Below are 16,320 nucleotides of genomic sequence, written 5' to 3'. Positions count from 1 at the left end.
AGAAATTGTATTATCAAAACCGTATATATTACAGTATATTTTTATAAATGATTTTAGTATTTTTTCAAGTTGTTCGCACATAAATAATATTACAGTACAGTACTCCCTCTTTATCGACGGGGGTTACGTTCTGTAAACGGCCGTCGATAAAGAAACCGTCGATACCGTGATGGTTACGTAATTTTTCTAACTATTATTAGCATATGTTGAATAAATGTACCTTTAAGCATTAATGCGTTTCCTTTACACATAACCTTAAATAATAGTGTATAAATAATAATATAATAAGTGGACAAAAATACTAGCAAACTTACGATTTCATTTATTGAAGTGAACATCGGTCCTTACAGTAAACAAAACAGTGTACAGTACAGTAAAAGTCCAAAAATCCGGATGCCCAAGGCAAATTGTTTACCATTTATTATTACAACACTTTACACTGAAACGCGGGTAGTTTCAACAAAAATATTGTATATTTCCATTCAAGTATTTATTCAAGTCAATTAGGAGGGAATATTATTGTAATACAACAGTTTTTTAACTAAACCATTCGAAAAGTGATTACGGTAACATCTTTTGAACGAAAGAAAGCGAAGTCATTGTTTTCGTCACGATTTGATCCCACTTTCCACTTTAATACGTACGTCATTTCAGCAAAAATATTACATTTCCGTGAATGTATTATATCAAGCACAGTATGAATAGAATATCATTGTAATATAACAGAATTTTAACCGAAAACTATTAAAAAAACGAGTAACATCTCAAGAACATCGGAAGCTTAGGTAAAGTCTTTTGTTTCCGTCATGTATTTTATCCTATTTTACATTGAAATACATCACGTTTCAGCAAAACTACTATTTATTTCCGAGAATATATTCATTCAGGCGCAGTTTAGGTAAAATATACGTGTGATGTAATAATTTTTTAACTGAAAACGATTCGAAAAACACGTACCCTCTAGCCCTGTTCAAGGAGAGGACTGGGAGAAGCTGTTTGGTGCCAAAATAAAAATCCGGCTAAATAATCCGTCGATAATCGAAACCGTCGATAAAAAATCCGTCGATAAAGAGGGAGTACTGTACTGTAATTATTTAAGTGATTACTAAAAACCAAACACAGAGCACATACAATATACTGTACTGTATAATGTATGAAATGGTTGTGGCCCTGTCTCATGTTATGCCATTTTGTCTGGTTTATTTTTAAAGCTGACACGAGGATTTGGTGAAAAGTATATCCTTTTTGAGAAGCCTGTAAAAGCTAAAAGGAAAAAATTTATGAAAAAAGACAAACTTACATCAGGAGTCAATATAACGGTAATGTCAGGGAGTCTCTTTAGCAACAAGAGGCTGTAGCAGTTGTCTTGAAGTGGTCCTTTTAGTTGTCAGTACAGTACAGTACAGTACGGTACAGTACCTCCTTTTGAATTAGTATTTACTATAAGTAGTAGAATTAGATATTAGGGAACTAATGTAGTAAAACTAGAAGTTCATATAATTAGATTGGAAAACCTGTATGTTTATACTGTACATGGAACAAGTTGATTGTATGAAAATAATTAAACAGTTGTATATCTTGTTGATTGCTCTCCATCCTGTTTACCTGAGGTGATGTTCTTGAGAGATGTCATTAATTTTAAGAGTATCATACCTTACCCAGTGCCTCCCTCCTCTCCTGAAGGTGACCCGCATGTCAGATTTTACCGATCTGAACCAAAATGAGAGCCCACGGACAAGACCTACTCCCTCCCGACCAAGTAACTTCAGTACACCATCATCCACTCCGAAGCGTAGTCCTTCACCCCTCAGTCCATCCTCCCCAGTGCCCAACTTTACACCTTCCCCAGCCTTATCTCGAGGCCTCTCCAGGAGTCTATCCACAAACAACCTGGCTAGTCCTACATCCTTGACTAACCCAAGGGCTCCCAAGGGCCTCATGCAGAAGTTTATAGCTTCTCGGGGCAAGATGACAGGCTCAGCGTTTGCATCCCCTCCACCTACTCTTACACACACCACCTCCCGGGGTATCTCCACCAGGCCTATGAGGGTGGAACCTAAGGTGATTTATACATTGTGTTTTTTGTCAAACTATCTGCTCTGGAAGCTTTGTTGGTTTATTTACAATTGAAATTTTAGTTACTTAATGAATACTGTATGTACTGTATATTTACTATATATTTTTCAGTGTGAATTACATTGTGTTATATAATTTAAATTTGTGGGACTGAGACTCACTATTAATCAGCCAAACTTAATTTACCATATTATCATGTCTAACGTTGTTTTTAAATCTTTTAGGCAGCAGTTGTACAGCGAGAAACTCTGTCCAGAATGAAACCACAGCAAGTGGACACCAGTGTCAGTCAGGAGCAAACATTACAGACTCAAAAACAGCAAAATAATGTACAGCAGCAATATCGTCGTTCTTATTGTACAGCTGAAGAGAAGATACAGTCTGAGCTGAAGGAGATGCAGATGCGAGAAGAGGAACTCAGGTAAATATGATATAACAATAATGTAACTTAATTTTGACAAAAGTACACATGTTGATATAAAGCAATTTGGGTGAGACAATCTTGTTTCTGCATGTTCATGATGACTTGATTCTGTAATGTGAATGTATTTTATTGTGTACAGGTATTAGGGGGGGTCTGCATCCCCACTTTCATTAGGAAATTTCAATACTTTTTCTTTAATGCAGTACTTATTGTACTGTCTTTTTTCTAGAGTAAAAAGTAATTACTATTGACCACAGAATATCTCCTAATATCAAGTCCACATGGTTTCAAAATAGCCTCAACATGCTCATGATATTGGTCAGATTAACTATTGCCGGTAAATAAAATTATCACTACATGAGGTTTAACATGGAGAATTGGTGTTTGGGGAATTTTTTCACCTTTATTCCCCTGCACTGTATTTAATGATAATTTGCTATAATAATAATAATAACAATAAACTACAGTTGGCCTTGCCTGATGAGAGAGGTGAAACAGCAGCACATTTATCTGACTTATTTCAAAGTTCACTCATTTTACACAATACAGTATGCGAAGACTGTACAGGACAGGGTATTCAGTAACCCGTAAAAGTTTCAACAATAACAGCGATGCACAGTGATAACAGCAAGGCACGGAAGACAATGATGAAATGATAGGCGGTAAACACTTCATACTTGGAGTGGGTGGGTAGGTGGTACGCGGCGTAAACAATTGATAATAGATGTACGCAATTGGAACACAAAATCCTCAGTTTTCCCCCTTCCCAGTGAGGTGAGATATCGCTAAACCGAATGTTGACCCAACGTTAAACGAGAAAGGGTGTTAAAAAAGGTTTATCGCTAAAGCAAATGAGGAATACCGTATTTAAGTTAATCAATTAACTTTCTGGTTAACTTTTACTTTTATCCTCTCCGCCACTGACCGGCTCATTAGCTGCTTGGGCAATCAATGACATCTCTGATATGCACTGTTGGCAAGTACAGGGCTTGGACTGGCTCCTGAATGTATCTGAACCTGCTTCAGTGTTGGTCAAGTCTGGTTTTGAAAGTGCTCACTCTCTGTGCCATCACAACACACTCTGGCAGGTTGATCCAAAAGTTCACAATTCTCACTCCGAAAAGTTTGCTCTCACAGTTTTCTGGACTTGTGGCTTTTTCAACCTTGAGCTGTGACCCGTTGTGGGGTGGGCATCTGCCAGCTCCAGGTATGGACACTTGACTGAGTAGTGCCCTCTGAAATGTTTATACACCTCAATTAGGTTACCCCTTGCCCATCTATAGTATAAGCTAGGCAAATGCAGACACTCTAATCTCTCTGGATAACTGAGGTGTGAAGTGCAGGCACCAGTCTGGTGGTCCTCCTTTGAACATTTTCAATCAGCTGACAGTACCTAGCATATATCGGGGACCAGACGGGGTGACAGTACTCCAGGCAGGGAAGCACCTCACTCTTGAAGATCACTGCAAGGGACAGACTGTCTAAATATCTGAATGACCTTCTTATAAGACATATTAGTTAATTGCTTGATACACCTTCTCACAGTGGCCTGAGAACTTTAGTTCATTGTCAACATACAGTACACATCCAGGTCCTTTTCGCATTCGGTTTCTATTAATGCAGTTTCTTCGTCCCGTTGGGACATATGTTACGCCTCCTTACCCTTGGTATGACCCAGGTGCATCCTTTTACACTTTGTGACATTGAATCTTTACAGCCATTTCTTCGATCACTCTTGAAGCTCACAGAGATCTTTCTGCAGCTCTTCACAGTCTGTTTGGTTCTCAGATTTCCCTGAATAACTTGGCATCGCCCGTAAACATTTGTATGGAGAAGTATATAGCTTCCAGTATGTCATTTATGAAACAAACAAACAACAATGGGCCCAATATGCTGCCCTGTGATACCCTGCTTGTCACAATTTCATACCATTAATCACCACACACTGCTTGCAATCATGCTGAAAATCTCCGATCCACACTAGGACACTTCCCTGAATCCCGTACCCTTACAGTTTAATTCTCAGCCTTTCATGGTGTATGCTGTCGAAAGCCTTGGCAAAATCTAGGTATATGTTGTTGATATTGCCACCCTGTTCCAGAATTTGGGTCCAAACATCCAGTACCTTAAGTAAGTGTGTTAAGCAGGAGCGTCCCATAAAACCTTGTTGGCAGTCCTTTTCAAGGTTGTTTCATAGTAAATGTTCCATTGTGGCATCTCTTATAATGCTCTCAAGTACTTTACACACTATGCTAGTCAGGCTCATTGGCCTATAATTGTTCATGGAGTGACGGTCAGCCTTCTTGAACATAGTATTGCATTCATGTTTTGCTCAAATCTGTAGAAAAATTTGCCTCCATGGGCCTGTATGCTTGTGCCCATTAACCTTACTTGTCTATTTATCAAAGGAGAAAGTTAAATAAATATTAATTGAAATTAAGCAATTAATTTTAGGAAATTTTATGTAAATTAAATTATTCCTTATTTTAAAATTTAACAGTTGTTCATTTAATCACTTAATGAGCAATAATTTAATTGACCCACCATGTATAAAAGCATCACAGTTGAGAAGTACTGAAAAGGTAAGGGATAAATGGAAAATTTGTGATTACAATATTGTCCAGAGTTTTCATAAAAAGCTTTATTCATATGGTAGAGTTTACTTGGAGGAGAAAGTGATCCAATGAAAGTACGGTTGTTCAGTATTTTATTAGATGGATTAATATGAGAGGTGAATAAAGGGTAGAAAATGAAAAGTCATTTGCTGTCCACTGATGAGACTGTTTAGTGGAGGAGTGAGAAGAGCTTGCAGTGAATGTTGAAATTGTATGTATACAGAAGTAAAACAATAAATATATACAGTACAGTACTGTACTCTACAGGTATACAGAAAGGAGAAATGAATGTTAGTTTGAATAGAGATAGATTGATAGAAATGAGATATTTTAAATACTGTATCTGGGAATATATGTGGGTGTCCCTCTCTTTACCCTACAGTTTCATTATCAAGAATCATCAGTCTCATTCATCAGACCCTCAACATGTTCTTTCCATCACAGTATAGTCCTGTTTTTCTTACCCTTCTTTTTTGGGATATGAATTATAGTATACTATTGTGCTCCGATTGGAATGATATTTAGAACATTGGCCCTACGTTATTTAATTTTTAGGGGTTGTAATTTATCTACTAATTAATATGATGTATTTGTAACCATTGGCTCAAGGAGGTTCAGCCATCACTCATCATAATTTCCTTCTCCAGACAATTACGTGCCTGCCAGTTGGCTCAATCACAACCAAATCTGATGGATATAGGTATTGAGGAAGATGAGCAGGTGGAGGAAGAAAATGACTACAGTTTCCAAGAGGTGAATGGCCTCCGCACTGCCCTCTCCAACCCTAACCTCCTTGATGATGAACCAGACAAATCACAGGTAAGTGGTAGGAGCTAATATTGTTGTAGTGTATCGAGGTGAATTGTAATACACACTATGGTATATGTGTTGTCAGTATCATTTCAGTGTAGTAGAATATTGTAAAGCTGTGAGGATATGTGTTTAGCAGTGTTCTCAAATTGAATGGTTGACAAATACATATAGTACAGTATTGTCACCTTTTGAGTGGGTACCATTATCATAAGTTTTGGCAACATGAAAGGGAAGTTCATTTCAAATATACGTAATACTACATATCCTACATTACATTTAAATCAAGAGGTGTAATCCCCCAATTTGACTACTACCCCCAAATTCAGCTCTCATTTACTTATCCTCTTCAACCCTGGTCAGCTCACTATCTAGTTGGGTGGTCGGTCAGTTATCTGTTATGCATTCTTGGCTAGGACTAGGGATGTATGGGCTCTAGGATCTTGCCTGTGTCACAGCTTATTGTCTTCTACACTCTGAGTATCAGGAATCTGAAAATAAATTTTTGGAAATAACCAATTTTCCAAAGAATTTTCTGATACCAAATTCCCTTCAAATCTCATCAGTTGACCTTGCAAAATTGATCACCTGATGGTACTCTCACACTGTTTACATTACTCATTTATCATTTAGAAAGCATTATGGATTCTAACCAGGTGTACTGTCCATAGGATGTCTCAAATATGAAATTGATGGTACTGAATGCTGGAATGTAAAAAGAAAACATTTTGCCTCTGTTGGCACTGGAAGTAATGTACTATGGTCCTTCAGATTTAACTTAGTATATGATGAGCTCAGGCTAAGGCTCGTATATTGCAACAGGATGAGAGAGAAAATAAAGAGTAAGGACTGGATTGACTTGTTGTGAAGTAAAAATGTGGATGCTACCCGGAGAATCATAGGTAAAATAGTAACAGGACAACTAGGAGACCATGTGGCAATTGAAAAAATTATGAAGTAATCTCAGGTTTAAAGAAATGGGTCCTTACCAATGGTGTGCAGGACAGATGAATGTATGCTAGGTTAGAAACCAAGCCAACTCAGAATGTAGTAAGGCAGTAAAGGCATTTCAAAGGTGAATTGTAATCAAGGCCAAGTCAAACCTTAAGGCTTGCTACCATTACACAAAATTGAAATTAAAGGCAAAGGTGTTAATGAATTTTTCCTCAGTACAGGAAAAGCAGTTTGACACAGTGCTAATGCACATCAGGTTCTGAGAGGAGTGTAGTACTTTATTTTACTTTTTTCCTCTTCGTCATTGATCAGCTCATTAACCGCTTGGGCGGTCTGTTACGCATTGTTGGCAAGTTCTGGACGTGTACTAGTTCTTGAATATGTCTGAACCTGCTCCAGTGTCGGTCAAGTCTGGTCTTGAAAGAGCTCACACTCGGTGCCGTCACAACACTCTGGCAGAATGTTCCAAGAGTTCACAATTCTCACTCCAAAAAAATTGCCTTCACAGTTTTCTGGACTTGTGGCTTCTTCAACCTTGAACTGTGACCTCTAGTGGGGCGGGTGTCTGCCAGCTCCAGGTATGGACACTCGACTGAGTAGTGCCCTCTGAAATGTTTATAAACTTCAATTAGGTAACTCCTTGCCCATCTGTAGTATAAGCTAGGCAGCTGCAGGTGTTCTAATCTCTCTGGGTAACTGAGGTGCCATAGTGCAAGCCCTCCTTTGGACATTTTTGGAACGAAAGTTTCAAAGCTAAACTCAAAGGTCTTAAGTTTTTACCCCAGAGTGTTAAGAGAGGTGTGCATAGCCCCTTAAACCCTACTCTGCAGAAGCATAGATGAACAAAAGATCTCTAATGAATGGACAACAGCATATGCGAGTCTTCTATTCAAAAAGGGAGATCCTCACTGCCTGAACAATTACAGGCTGGTGTGTAAAGTAATAAGGAACATTATATGATATCAGGATAAACTTTTTTGGCATAAGGGTTGTGAATCTTGAAACAATCTGCCAGTTTTTTATATGGCACTGAATATGAACTCATTCAAGACAAGATTTGACTAACACTGACACAGGTATAGATGCGTACCCAGTACTAGCTAACAGTGTGTAATAGAGACACGACCAACCTGTGGCGAAGAGGATAAAGTAAAGACAATTTTTGTCAAATGGTTTACCCCTTTTCATGTGAATGTCAAAATGGGGACACTCGCAGAATAATCGCCAAATACATGTACTACTGTACAGCACATAGATATGCTGGGGATGAATACATATTTTTATTCAATCTGACAAGTAAATATGTCAGTTTTGAAAGATTAGATCATGTTGTTAGATTGGGATTCGCATTAAATTTAAAATTAACATTAAGTTAATCCTACTGTAGGTATTGCAATGAAAGTTGATGATTGCAAGGGTTGTTCTTGATTACCTTTTCTCTTTCTCTGTCAAGCAGTCATCATTGGAGAGAATCGTTTGGGTTTAAGGTAACATTATAAGGGGCTTTACCTTAGTATTAATGATGATTATGCCACCCTAATTATACTTATTGGTTAAGATAATGTGTATTTACCCTTTTTTGTAGTGATTGTCTTGAATATTTATCGTAGGAACATTAGCATACATTCTGTACTGGTATTGTGCATATTAGGTCAGTATATATTTGATGAATAAAAAGCACATTATGTTTAGTGTGCAGAAAATTACCAGTATGAAACTTTTGTGTATCTCAAAGTATTTTTTTTTAAGTATAGTGCAGTACGGAAATTATACTGTAATGCTTTTTAGGTGGTGTAGCCAATGGTCATCCCTACTTGGAATTTATGAAGCCACTGATAATAGTTACTAGAACTAAATGTGATACTTGTCTGTTGCGTAGTTGAAGTTCAGTAACAAATTAGAAGGTACTTAAGCCATTCTCTAGCATTTTCATTAACTAAAGCCTCAGGATAAGTAAAGGCTCAAAATTAACTCATTATTTTAACTGATTTGTTTGTATAAACTTCTTGTAATTTATTTCAAGACCTTCAGGAATATGTGTAAGGAATAGAATATTATAAAATTTCTAATTATTTATACTTTTGGCAGGTAATGGATAAGGGGGTGAGGCGACGCAGTGCCTTGATTGCCCAATGGGAAAATCGCATTCAGCAGACCACAGACACCTGAGCCCGCATTCCTGGTAAGAAAGTTAGCAGGACTAAACTCTTTTCCCTAAACTTGGTCTCAGTTAGAATCAAGAACTTGACAAAATATAAAAAGGAATTAGACTTTGGTATGAATCTTCCCACAGATGTAGCCTTTATTTGTTTGTGATCACCTTTTAATAAGTGACGTGTCTCTAGGTTCCCGAGCGATCATCTTGAAATTGATATCTCCGTTAACCGGAACAATCGGTGCAGAGCACTTCCGGGAATGAGAGATTTCCGAGTAACGAGACAAATCTCTCAAAGCCGGGAAAAAAAAAATCCCTCATCCCGGAATTTTCTGGGAAATGAAAAATGTTCTCGGAAGTTACAGAATGATGCATTATTTTATCTCTCAAAGCGGGAAAAAAAAAATCCCTCTTCCAAGGAATTTTCCGGGTAAGGTTAAAGTATTCTTGAAAGTTCCAGAAATTGCGCATTATATTATCTCTTGACCCTGGAAAATATCCCCTTCCCCGGAATTTTCTGGGTGCCGGAAAAATTTTCTTGGAATTTCCGGAAAATGCGCCTGATTTTCATCTCTCAAACCCAGAATTAAAATTCACATTCCCAGAATTTCTGGGTGCTGGGAAAATTTTCTGAGAATTTTCAAGAAAATGTGCCCCTTGGAAAATTGTTCCCAAAGCTGGAATTTTCCAGAAATTCCGGCTTTGCGAATGATTTTCCAAGAAAATTTCAATTCCGGCTATCGAAGAGTTCCAGCTTTGAGGGATTCCGGCTAACAGAGATATTACTTGTCTTTATTATGTTAATCATATTTTTGTTAGTTAATTGACTGTATTTGTCTTTCATGTTTTTGGAGAAACATGCATTTAAAACATAATTTATTTTGATATTATAGTTAGTACATTAAAACTGTAAGTGGTATCTATACAGACATTTTAACTACTGGTATGTATTTGGAAATACTGTAATTCATTACCAAAAAATGTTAACAGTATTCAGGGTATTTCAAATTACAAGTATTTATAAATGCACATAAGTACTGTTTGTCTATATATTTGTCTATGGCAATATTTTTTTTTCCAGGAAGCATTTGGTGCTTGTGAGAGCAAGTTATGCCATATGCCAACAGCAGGCCAGCTCATCCTTGGCAGCCATAAGGGTTACTATCTTGCAGCTCTACATAGCTTCTTGATTCCCATATTAACCATATCAGAAAGGCCGCAGTTAGCTGTTTCCCTTGTCTGTTGATTTGGTCGTAGTGTCATTTTATATAATTGCTGCCAGGAATTAAATTTTTTGTATACATATAAATTGTTTGTAGAGTTTTGTCTGGCTGCTGTGGCCATTCTTGTGATTATAGTGTGATATAGTATTGATTATAATTCTTTAAGTAAACTGCTTAAATATTATATAATAATCACGGTTAGCAGGGTAGTGGAGAACGTTCACATGATAATCAATATCCTCAATACAGTAATCTTTTTTGACACATGAACAGATCCCTCCCTCATCCAGTTCTTCACTTCTATGAAGGATATACTGTAAACAGTTTACAGTTACAGTGCTTCCTATTATACTGTAATTAATGTATGCAGAAAATGGCATATGTGTGCTTTCTAGTTGTGGATGTTGTCCGCAGGCAGAGTAATTTATGTGACAGGAGAAAGGGGCCTTTTTAGTCTTCATGTACATATGTAGATTATGCAATATGTTTTTATTTAGTACTTAAAACTTATAAAAGTGTATGATTTATGCTTTATCAGCTGCATATTTTTATTGTTGATTAATAATCCTTTGTATGTTATTTTAGGAATAACGTAAGTGTAAGGTTAATACTATTGTACCCTATGGCGAGTCTGCAGGCAGGATTATCAGGCAGCAGCCTTTAGCCCAGGTGTATCATGTTGCACAAATAAAAGCTTATGATTATATGTTTGTGTCTGTTTTATCATCTTCAACCACATCAATTGCTTTCACTGGAAGAACTCAGAAGAATTATAGAGAAAAACGAGCCACATTTGTTCCCTCACATAATTGGCTTTCTTCCCTCGTCTTGAGCACCTCTGGGTGGAGTGGGCATTAGGGAATTAATAATTTTATTTATATATGGGGAAGTTTAGAAGGCAAAGACTTGTGCCATACCCTGTCAAATGCTTTGGAGATGTTGAGGGCCACGACAAAAGTTTCCCCATAATCCCTAAGAGAGGATGACCAAAGATGGGTGCAATAGGAGAGCAGATCACTCGTAGGTCTTGTCCGGCAAAAGCAATACTGGTGATTTGACAAAAGAGAAAGGCATTCAAGGTGACGGAGAAAATGAGATTTTAAAATTCTGTAGTTTCAAAAATCTTAGAGGGATGAAGTTAGGGCAATGGGAAAATAGTTAGAGGGATTAGAATGGCCACCCTTCTTTGGGATGGGCTGAACCAAGGCATGCTGCCAAGAAGAAGGAAAAGTTTGGGTTTTGAGGCAAGTACTAAAGTGGAGAGCAAGCACAGGGGCCAGAACTTCAGCACATTCCCTCAGAACACGAGGGGGTATTCTGTCTGGTCCATGCACCTTACTCACATCCAGATTGGATAACACACCAGCGACCCTATGATGGGAGATTATAGGAAAGTGCATAAGTTCAGTAGGAGGGGTAGAGTCACAATTGTCTAAGATGGAGTTAGAGGAGAATAAGGTGCAAAATAGATTGGTTTTATCAGAGTGAGAGTTGCCTAGAGAATTATCAGTTTGGAAAAGTGTTTTGTATTACTGTAGACAGATTACTGTGGTGAGAATGTCACCATTGACAGTGTTATTGTTACTTCTGGCTACATCAACCCCTTAATTTTTAAAATAATCTTTTAACATCTTGAATACAAACAAAATTTCACTAATGGAAAATGTTCCTTAATTGCAGTTTCAAAATTGTTTACAGTTCCTCTCAACCAAGTAATAATATCAAGCCTATAGTCTCTAATTCAACTCCAAACTACTAAAGGACAACTTATAAACAGTCATGGATTTCAGCTTCATTCTTAACACACTTCTTGACCTGTCAAGCTGTGGAACCTTAGAACCACTTTCCATCTACTTTTATACTACACTCGGAAACTATAGAAACCAATAAACAACGGAAGGTGGCGGAGAGTAATGCTGGATCCGAACAAATTCTACAACAGTTAGGGACTCTGAAGAAGTGTGTCGAAGAGATGGCAACTAGGAGACCTACTGTTAGGGGAGAGGAGGAACAACAGAAACGTTTCGAGAGCAGGAACAATGTAATAGTTTATGGGGTCCCTGAGAGCCAGTTGGAGGAACCTGAGAGTAGAAAACACATGATAAGTTGCAGTTTGAGAATATTTGTACAGAGGTTCTGAATATCTCATCCCCCCCCCTCAGGATGTGAGGAGGCTGGGACAAAAGCAGGAGGACAAGCCTCGACCCCCCAGGATCACACTAGTGAGTGAGGAGAAGAAATAGGAAGTTATTCGGCAGGCCAAAAAATATAACAAGGAGCGAGGCATTTCGGAATGTATTCATCAATCCAGATAGCACGGTAATGCAGAGGGAACAGCACAGGAAGCTCCTGCAGGGTTTAAAGTAAAGGAGGGAGTTATCGAGGAGGAACGAGGATGGGTGTACATGGGTTATATCCAGGGGGAGGGCAGTGGAAGAGAGAGCGTCAGCCAGCACAGAGCGAGAGGGCAGTAGTACACCCCACGGCAGGTGATAATTCTGTAGATTTGTGTGTAAGAAGCTCAGAAATGCCTTTAATTTCAATTGGATATCATTTAGCTACATCTATTTGGCTTTGAAGTTTTTGCATTGATGCGCTGTAGTATGTGTTTAGGTTAATAGATAATTTCTGCAGCATTTATATGTTTGTCAAGCAATAGAGATCGCTCTAATCTTGCATAATTGTATGTGCACATATTGTGCAAGTTTACACAATACACAGTCACTCGTTTGCTCATAAGAACATGAAATACAACACAGAGAACACCAGGAACGTTGCTCTGGCATTAGGCACCACACTGGCCTGAGAGAGGCAGCAGAGATTGCTACAGCTGCCTGGATTGATGCTGGCATCATCACAGTGGATGACACTCACCTGGTGATAGATCAAAACAAGTTGAGGAGGGCACAGTCGAAGGTGGTGACTGAACTGGACCAGGAGTTTGAGAGGGAGGTAAGGGAGACTGGGATCAGCTGCATCTCGTTTGATGGCAGATGTGATGACACTAATGTAATGATGGAGGCAGAGAGCAGTAACAGACTGTTCTCTGGCATGATCAAGGAGGAGAATTACTCTGTATGCAGTGAGCCAGGAGGGAGATACCTGTGGCATTTTGTTCCTCAGGAGGCAACAGAGGAGAGAACGCATGCAGGTGTGATTGCAGACAATTTGTTGGACTGGCTGAGGGAGAGAGGAGCTGACCAGTCCCTCTTGGCAATAGGAGGGGACTCCACTAATGTAAGCACTGTGGGAGGGAGGAATAAGGCAGAATGTGGAGGTCAAGCTGGGCAGGAGGCTAGTCTGGCTAGTATGTGACCTCCATACTGGGGAGTTGGTCCTGAGACACTTCATCATTAGCTTGGATGGCCCCGCACTCGGCAACAACAGGTGGAGTGGCAAGATTGGCGAGATGCTGGACACTGCTACAGATCTGAGTGGGGCCTCCTCTGATCTAGCTGAGTGAAGGGGTTGTGAGGGATGTCTCTACAGTCCTATGGCTACAGGATTGCCCAGGCCGTCAGGACTGAAGAGCAGCCCCACAACTTGACCCTGCTGGAAATTGGACCAGTCTGTCATAGCAGGTGGCTGACAACTGCACTGAGAATGTGCAGACTGTGGATGTCCAAGCATGGACTGAAGGGGAAGCACAAGAAGAATCTCAAGCTAATAGTGGAATTCATAGTAGGGGGTGTACTTGCCTAACTGGTAATACATCAAAGTCAACCACAGCTGGGTGGAGGGGCCCAGGCACATTTTGTATCAGCTGGAGCTGCTGAGAAGTCAGAAGAAGAAGGTGCTGGACACAGTGATGCCTACTGTGAGGAGGTCAGCCTGGTATGTTGCAGGCCATACTGTAAGTGAGATGGAGGATGAAAGGAGAGAGGCAGTGGACAGGATACTGGAGTTGAGGGGGGAGGGAGATGAAGAGACACAGATTGGTGACAACTCTGTCAGGCCCAGGAGAACCCCTAACATAAACCCAGATGCCACCAAGCTGTCAGAGCTGATGGACTGAACCTCTGGGGTCACTGAACCTCCCCTCACCTGTTCCCTCACCACAGCTCAAGTCAAGCAGTTTGTGCACAGGCCTATGGAGGTGCCAGACTGACCTTCACATACTCAGATTGTGGAGAGGTGCCCTTGTCTACAGTCACGAGAAAGGGGATGGGATGATCAAGTCCCAATTGGTGAGCAGACTTGTGATGTCTAGGAACAGGAGCAAGCAGGACCTGGCCTCTCTCACCAAGTTCAAGAGGTGAAGAGTATAGTATGTGAGCATATGTATGTGTGTGTGTGTGTGTGTGTACATGTACGTGTCTGTACATAGTGTTTGCATTGTGTGGCCGCCTTTGTATATCGCGTTTGCAACAGTATAGTTAGTCGTTGTAATACAGAGGTTCCGTGTGTGGCTTGTGTTCTTGCTTTTGATCATTACTACAAGGAGGGAAGCAAAAAAACCTCGATACCTATTGTCAATCATTACTAAATAAAACTGCAAATACGAATTTCCAGTGTCTCATTTCAGTACAATGGTGATAGATAGCAACAAGAAAATTTAGCATTTTGGGCCTAAAACCCAAAATTTTAAATGGAAATTGATGGAGGTAGGACTTCTTCAATCTCAAAATCAAGGTTATTCTTGAAATCTACACACAAAAATGCATCATTTGATGACCTGCCATCAGAAAAATTCCTAAAGTTGCACTTCGACCCCTGAAATTGACACACCCTAGCAGTACAACCTCCACCCGCTCTACCTCCCATCCAGGAGGAGGGGAGCGCTGTATAAACAATGACATTTCTAACCCCACCCTGCAAAATACAGTGCATTTAGCAAATGCTGCAGCTGCCGAGAATGGAGGGGGGCCGGAGTTACTACCAAGAGCAGAGACGTTACCGATAACAAATTCCGGCTTGAATGTCATGTCCACTAATACTGACACGTTCCTTGATAAGAGAGAGGAGTTTAAAACACTACTGAAGGTACTCCAACCCAATATAGTAGGAGTTGTAGAAATGTTGTACAAGAACAGGAGAATCGACCAAGAGGAATGTGAGTTTAGTATTGACGGATATGACTTATTTACGGACCTTTCTCAAGAAACTTGCATGAGGGGTGTGGTTATCTATGGCAGGCAAGACCTTAGAACCAGCCAGGTGAGGGTACGGAGAGAGAGAGAGAGAGAGAGAGGGTGTTTTTGAAGAATCCAAGTGTTGTAAAATTAAATTAACCCTTTCACAGCGGGAGGTTACCCTAAGCTGAATAAATGATTATTCGGTTAGATTATTTAGAAATGATTATTACACGAGTCAGTGAATTACAACTTACAGTACCATATTAATTTCTCCCAACTTGATATCATATTAAATTACATCCCATTACTGTTGCACACCATTTTATAGAGGGGGATTATTTATTTTGACTTATTTTATCCCACTAATTTCTTTCTGCCACCTTCTCTCCTTTACTTTATTTCTTACTTTAATAATTTCTTAATTTAGCTATTTCTTAGTTACTTTACTTCTCAAGATACCCCATAACCTCTTATCTATGGTAACATGGATCGAGGGTTAGGACACGGGGGTTTCCAATAATTACTGGCACCAAGATGTGGGCACAGACAAAGGTAAATACTGAAGCTATAGAATGTATTAGGGTGAAGGGAGGGATCCCTATCATATGTGGTGTCCTGCCTAGGAGAGTTGGTAATGAATGGTTGTCAAGGCCAGTTGGTGTCAACGGCCATTTTGACACAAATTGCAAGTCAATATCAGTCCCATTCGTTGACAACTGGGACAACTTTTATGGCAGAAAGGACCTTTATGCTAGTATACTGCCAGACTGGGGTCACTAATTCTAAGGGGGAATACTTAACTCTAATCTTAATTTCTAAGGGTCGCTGCCACCAGGCCCCCTCTGGACAGCATGTAGCTCGTTAGGTAGCGTGCAGAGTGGACTAGGCATTGGGTTAGGTTTTCCATTGACCAGATCGATAAGGGGAAAGAAGGGTGAAACCATAACATGTCTTAATTAATTTATTCCTTATAAAGCATACTTGTAAA

At 39.5% G+C, this 16,320-nt stretch overlaps 1 protein-coding gene across 4 annotated transcripts in view; it reads left to right on the top strand.

Moving 5' to 3' along the window:
• LOC121870209 overlaps positions 1-10,963 on the top strand; it is a 135,499-nt gene extending 124,536 nt beyond the window's left edge. For all 4 annotated transcript variants that reach the window (XM_042371982.1, XM_042371981.1, XM_042371980.1 and 1 more), the window contains 5 exons: positions 1,684-2,061; positions 2,301-2,497; positions 5,763-5,934; positions 8,968-9,061; positions 10,116-10,963. In XM_042371982.1, the coding sequence (XP_042227916.1) occupies positions 1,684-2,061; positions 2,301-2,497; positions 5,763-5,934; positions 8,968-9,048 (828 nt within the window). In that variant the 3' untranslated portion in view covers positions 9,049-9,061; positions 10,116-10,963. The remainder of the gene's footprint in view (positions 1-1,683; positions 2,062-2,300; positions 2,498-5,762; positions 5,935-8,967; positions 9,062-10,115) is intronic.
• The last annotated feature ends 5,357 nt before the right edge of the window (positions 10,964-16,320 follow it).

The sequence above is a fragment of the Homarus americanus genome, unplaced genomic scaffold, assembly GCF_018991925.1.
Source record: "Homarus americanus isolate GMGI-L3 unplaced genomic scaffold, GMGI_Hamer_2.0 scaffold38238, whole genome shotgun sequence".
In the NCBI taxonomy this organism is placed as follows: domain Eukaryota; kingdom Metazoa; phylum Arthropoda; class Malacostraca; order Decapoda; family Nephropidae; genus Homarus; species Homarus americanus.
This window is presented reverse-complemented; position numbering and strand designations above follow the sequence as displayed.